At 40.5% G+C, this 6630-nt stretch overlaps 1 protein-coding gene across 1 annotated transcript; it reads right to left on the reverse strand.

The window, feature by feature from the left end:
- Positions 1–1644: 1644 nt before the first annotated feature.
- On the reverse strand, positions 1645–3662 carry sox3 (SRY-box transcription factor 3). Its single transcript, XM_071518203.1, has one exon. It carries the CDS (start codon positions 3445–3447, stop codon positions 2545–2547), a length of 903 nt encoding a protein of 300 aa, XP_071374304.1. The 5' UTR covers positions 3448–3662; the 3' UTR covers positions 1645–2544.
- Between the last annotated feature and the right edge of the window lie 2968 nt (positions 3663–6630).

Genomic DNA, 6630 nt, shown 5'->3' on the forward strand with positions numbered 1-6630 from the left:
AGGTGACGGGTGGCTGCTGGCGCGGTAGAGTGACTTAAGACCCTGTCAGTGAATGCAGGGAGGTCTGGATAATCTTTCCCTCCACAAAGGTGCGTGGGGCTAATCCAGGCCGCTGTGCTGAGCTGTGGATCAAATCCTACAGGGAGTGTGGGAAGGCCAGCAGGACCGCCAGTACTTCGGCCCTCTTGGTGGCCGGGGCTTATTTATCCCAAGGTGCTTTGCAATAGCAGGCCCGTCTCTTTTTCAAAACACCGCTGCAGTATAACGGTGTCAGCCGCAGTAAGTTTCAGGGACCTGGAAGAGTGTCCCTGACAAGTATATGTGAATGAATGTAATGCGTTTTCAGTATAATTTGATGAAACTTAAGATCCACCTCGTAAAAGTTGCTTCAGTCAGCACTAAATTATAAGAGAACCAACTCGGAGATGTAGAACAGCCTGGTGCTCACATATTACACAATGTTCAAAATGCTCATGAGAGCATCAACACACCAAAAAGTTCTGTCTGTGCACATCAGAAATCACCTGTGTAGATCTATATAGACACCAAAACTGATCACTTTAAAAATTAATTTGATACACACAGGAGTCATTTATTAACTGTTTTATTCTGTTTGTCAAATAGAATGTCACCAATTATAATTTGGCACATCAAGATTGACACACAATATAAATTACATTTACAAACTTCAACACAAGTTTCAGAAAACATCTCATATATGTTATGTGGCATGTTCACGCCTTTTATAAAATATATTTGTGAAACCGATGGGGAATTTTACACCACCATGAATGGGAAGTGATGTGGTGGTGATGCTCTTTATTTTAGAGATTTTTTTAGAGACTAAAAAAAATAAGCTATAATACCTGTGCAAATACTTAATATAAAATCATGAAATGTGAACAATGCATTCATATTGATTGTGGCATCTGTGTTGATGACAGCCAGTGGACCCAAATAAAATGTTGATATAGTCTATCTTCAACTAAAGTAAATATTGAATTAAGTTCAGAATGAATTGGTTGAACTTAACTGTGTGAAAAGGAGCTAGAAATATTAATGGTTAGATAAGGCAAAAACAAATACAGCTTTCCTATGCAGCAAATACTTAAATATCAAACTCAGAAACCACACTGAAGAAAGCTGTAGACTACATTTATCTAGGAACATTAAATTCCAAAACTAATGAGAAACGTGTAAAAAATTGTGTTCCAGCAAAATCAGGCCTACCATAGTAAAACAAAACCACAAATGAAATTCCACAAGCCTAACCAAAGAATTTAGTATATTTATATTTATTTAAAATAAAACAATATTAGAATGTTGTGTTTTTAAGTCATGAGTTAATAACAGCCGTGCAGGAGGGGAAATTATAATTTGTCACTATACTGTAATCAATATTATTGTGAAAGGCTTCTGAAGGAATAAGCGGGCCCAGTTCTTAGGGCCTGTCCCTCTCAAAAAGCTTAAAATCCGTAATGTTATCAAATTGGAAATACTGCAATACTTGGAAATTTAAGAATGAAACTGTTGTGAACAAACTTCGTTGTGACGTCAGTTACATCAGTTTGGTCAATTCCACAATATTTTTGTTTGTAAAATGTTGTTAGTCAGGAGCAGGCATTCATTCAGTGTGTTTAAGATCTCCTTCTTCACACTTCGTTTGACACATCGCCTAAGATAATCACTTTGCTTTTCAATTTTACGCTCAGTTCATTCTTGGGAGGCATTTCCTATACTTGACAGATTTTACCCATCAAGCTCACTAAACGTTCCCCTATAGACAAGTCCCAATTTCCAAGTCTCATATATTATACACAAAGAAAAGAGTCACAAATCATGTTTCGTACAAATTTATTCAGCATTTAAGAATAGAGGATGGTCTTAAAATAAGTAGAAACGTCAGTTTAAATAAACCTTTCCGTTCATGATATGAGTAAACGTGACACTGTCAAAACCATCACAGAACAAAAATTCACAAAACAAAATGGAACATTTTCACGTGACAAAACAGAGGGTTCACAAGCTAAAAAAACATCTTACTATAAATAAAACTTGCGCTTGCGACCCGCACAGTCTTAACATTTCATTAAAACCTATAGGTCATGAGGGGAAAAAAAAAGACTACAAAATTTGGACACAGCCGAGACAACTGACATTCTACAAATTAAGTGTAAACATTTATGAACCGACTCTCCATCCAGCTTTTCTGAAATACAACAGCCTCTTCATGAGGCCACATGCCTTTTCATACAGAGAAAATATGGCATTATTTAAAATATAGAAGTCCAATTCTTCTACAGAAGTTGATTGCTTATACTTGTGATAAAAAGCCTCTTTGCAATGCAATTTACTCTGATGGGCTCAACGTTCAGTTTCGGTCCATGATATGTAGTCTTAAAATGCTTTTAAAATGGACAACTCAGGAGATATTGAGATAAAATTGTTTTTAAACAAAACTACCGAACGTCGTTTCTTTAGCAACCAAAATGTTCAAGTATCCGAAGTACTTTTAAGTTTGAAGTCTTTTATTTTCTTCTGCTTTCAGATATGGGTTAGGGGTAGCGTCCCATTGACGCCAGTCCCTGCGGTCTGATAGTGCGGATGGACGCTGTGTAACCGGCTGCTCTGCAGGGAGGAATGGTCTGCGCTGTCCCCGCCGGGAGGCAGGTACATGCTTATCATATCCCTCAGGTCCCCCAAACACGCCCTCTGAGAGTGGGACGTGATCGCCGGCGGCGGTGAGCTCGGCTCGGTCTTGCACACGGATGCCATGGAGCTCAGACCCATGGCGCTGGTGGTCTGCTGCGTGTAGGCTGGAGACATGCTGTACGTGGACGCTGCGTTCATGTAGGTCTGCGCTGAGGACATCATCGGGTACTGGAGCCCCGCCATCTCATATCGGTGCATCTGCTGGATCTGGGGGCTGTTCATGCTGTGATGCTGAGGGTAGGCCAACTGGTCCTGCATGAGGGAGTAAGCACTGTTTGTCCACCCGTTCATGTGAGCGTAACTGTCCATTCGCTGCCCTACCGAGACAGCGTTGTTGACAGCATTGGCACCTGGCGCCAACAGTCCCCCGGGCAAAGAATACTTGTCTTTCTTGAGCAAGGTCTTGGTCTTCCTGCGGGGACGGTATTTATAATCCGGATGCTCCTTCATGTGCATAGCGCGTAGGCGCTTGGCCTCGTCGATGAATGGCCTCTTTTCAGCGTCGGTCAGAAGTTTCCAGTCAGCCCCGAGCCGCTTGCTGATTTCCGAGTTGTGCATTTTGGGATTTTCTTGTGCCATCTTCCTCCGCTGTCCCCGGGACCAGACCATGAAGGCGTTCATTGGCCGCTTCACCCGGTCCTGGTCGCTGGCACTGTTGTTCTTTGCGCCCTGCGCCGAGCCCGAGTTGGACTGCGGGAGCGGGGTCTTTATCTCGGTTTCCATCATGTTATACATTCAGGCGACTTAAGTGTTCACTCACAGGCACGTAAAAAAGTTCACAATCAACACCGCCGAAAAAGTCAAAGAGGTAGAGATACTGACCAGTCTCATAAGAAGATGGAAAAAAAAAGTTCTGCCCAAAGAGGCAAATGCGTCTGCAGGTGCTTCTGGTTTCTGTCCGCTGCGCGCTGCTCTGTCCCCCACGGCTCTGAAACAGAAGTCTGCAAACTTGTTCGCCAGGCTCATCTGTTAATAGCGGCCAGACCATGTGATTTGAGTGACAGCATTACAATGAGGTGCCGCCGACCAATCGCTGCGCAGCTCACACATGCACCGTCTAACCAATTGAGCTGGACAGCGCTCTGTTTTGGTTAGAGTTGTAGAAGGAAAGAGGGGTAAAGTTTTAAAACGCACAGTTCTACAACCTGACCGTAAGGAAATAAAACATGATAGATTTACAGCCTATAGTCTTACAATGGAGCAGATGTAGTGCTTCATTCAGAGCAGTAAACGAAAACTGAAACCAAATAATCATTTTCGCGATTATCCTGCGGCAACAGTAAACTGTAATCGCATCTATTTTAAAAAAATTTTTTATAAACACACCAAATCAGGACATTATGTTAAAGGGACGTGTTTAGATAGAGGAATCTTGGAACTGACAGAGCCAAATCATGCATAAAACGAAGTTGACTATACTTTTAAATTGTGGAAAATGATGCATGCTGCAGACTTTAATTCTTAAGAGATGTGTCAATAACTTAATTACAGAGGCGGGTCCCAACAGGCCAAAAAACCCTCTTATATTGGGTGCAAATATTGTGACCAAAAAGTGCCATAGCATATCGGAAAAATGCCACGTCTTTAGCTGAGATATTTTTCCTTCCATCATTAAATACGGTTAAAAGCATTTTTTTTTCTGTGATATTTTTGACGATCACATGAATTTAACAAAACATTTGATAACTGGAGCCACCATGCAGTAAAAATCTGTCTAAACTCTGGAATATAGTTTACTTACCCTGAACTTGTGACACCTCTGTTATGGTACAATAGTCCAACAGTCTGATAATAGGCTACACATTTAAATTATTTTTTATAAATGTATTTTCTTTTTAATGTGGCCTTACAACATTTCCACGGATTTAAACCTCATCCGCAGAACTTTGTCTCAAGAGTGTTGCAGTCTGCCTTGGCGCTGTACACTGAAAAAAAAAAAAAAAAAAAAAAAGTCCATCTCAAGTCATTTAGTCTCATTTTCAGTCTTAAAATATATTTTTTTCTTAAAACAAGTAAAAAAAACTGCCGATGGGGTGAGATAATTCCGCTTGTCTCCAATGCAATTTGACTAAATTGTCAATATCACTAAAGTGTCAATATCTTGAAACAGGACAGAATAAAGCAGATCACTGCACTGGTATAAAGAAAATGACACTTGATTCAAAGAATCTCCTGAAACAAGTTTATTTGTGTTTGAAACAAGTGAAATTACCTCATCCGATTGTCATGTGTATTCACTTGTTTTAAGAGAAATAAGACTTCAATACTCAATTCTACATTAAATGACGCGTTAACTAACGTGGGTGTTTTTTGCAGTGTAGGGTACCCGCTGCAAAAACTTAATACATCAACGACCTCTTGTGGAGGGACGGGCCATCTCTTAACCAGCCCTGAAAAAAAGTTTGTTTTGAGGCATTGGCAAACAAATAGGCCGGTCGTGTCAGTAATAGCTCATCGCTAAAATCGACAGCTCCTGTCTGCTGACTTGTTTTCCCTCTGCAGTGCTAATGGTTATTAAAATGATTACCGTGGAGTGGCCTTCATTTACATGTGTCTCTTTACAAACGACCCGACACGCTGCTTCGCAGTTGAAACCGATTTCTCCACAGGGCAAACTTCACACCTGCTAATGATTACAAGGGCATCGCCCATCGAAAACGTCAATTAACACCTCCAGCAATACTCAGTATTTAAAGTAGCTCTCTTGGGACCATTCTATCATGTGCATTTCAGAGGATTTTCACCTCACCCAGCTTTACAGCGTCAAAACTGACTGTATAGGCACAGAGCAGCGAGTCCACCTGAAGGACCATGAGTTTCACATGCAGCCTTACAGCTCATAGGCGTATCATGGGCGTCAATTATGTTTACATTTATCATTTATTATTATTGTGGAGAGCAAAGATCAGGCAAAAATAATGATATAAATAAATACAAATCCAGAAATCAGATCTAAAAAATAAAATGGCATCATTGGTGAATTCGGTATCAGTGTTCCCTCTGAGCAATATATTAATTTATCACGTGGACCTAATAATATCTTGTCAGTCATTAGTCATTGCTCCACTTTGTTCCCAGGAACGGAGGCGATATAGACGGGTTGGGATGCTTTGTTTTGAAAATAAAGATTTAAAAAAAATGGTCGGGCAATTTAAATTTTGTAGGCTATATGCTGCAGTGCAATTTGTTTTAAATGGAAGATTATTAGGCTATAAATTCTATTATCATTAAAGGTCTAGTTATCTGCTCAGGCTGGGCTTATGACATAAAACACAACAAATACAAAATAGGCCTAAATAAAATGGCGTTAATAATAATAATGTAAGACTTTAAATCACATATGCTTAGCTAATGTGACTGCATATAACAAATAGCTGAATGAAGCCATCATTTTCACTCATATCTTTAAGAGAGGAAAACAGGTCTCTCAGCCGTATAGTTCTAGTTAATCAGCTGAAAAGAGACATCACTTCATGAATTTCATTTTCGTGTTCAATGGGGCGTTATAAACAGAGCAAGGGCCACAAAACTAACGTCCAATTAGTAGTCATCTAATTCTCAGAGACCAGTTATTTGTTTATCTGGGTAGATCTAAAAACTGATCCGCTTGTAATCTTCTTATGGAAATTGACCAGTAGCGGGAAAAGAAAAAAAAACTAGGAGTAACCCGGGGTTTGGTAATGAGGGCCTCTGTGCAGCTAATTTCCTAATTAAGGAACGGAGGACCACCAGCAAAGCCTGCTGCTTCAGCCTCAGCAAGCTGCATAGCCCAAGGGGCTCTCAGGGCGCGCGGCTGCACAATCACACTGTTGAATGTGGGAAATGTGTGGATGTCCTATAGGGGGATATAACCTGGATGTAATCAGCCCATCTAATTGGGCTAGATAATCTTTTTCTCCCAAAAATGAAACGGGCTGT

Source organism: Centroberyx affinis, unplaced genomic scaffold, assembly GCF_046629955.1.
Source record: "Centroberyx affinis isolate AG114_WGS23_722 - 3 ecotype Tasmania unplaced genomic scaffold, CSIRO-AGI_Caff_v1 ptg000557l_1, whole genome shotgun sequence".
Lineage (NCBI taxonomy): Eukaryota > Metazoa > Chordata > Actinopteri > Beryciformes > Berycidae > Centroberyx > Centroberyx affinis.

Bases quoted from the DNA above. Each gene is read 5' to 3' on its own strand.
- sox3 (XM_071518203.1), bottom strand. From the start codon at position 3,447: ATGTATAACATGATGGAAACCGAGATAAAGACCCCGCTCCCGCAGTCC.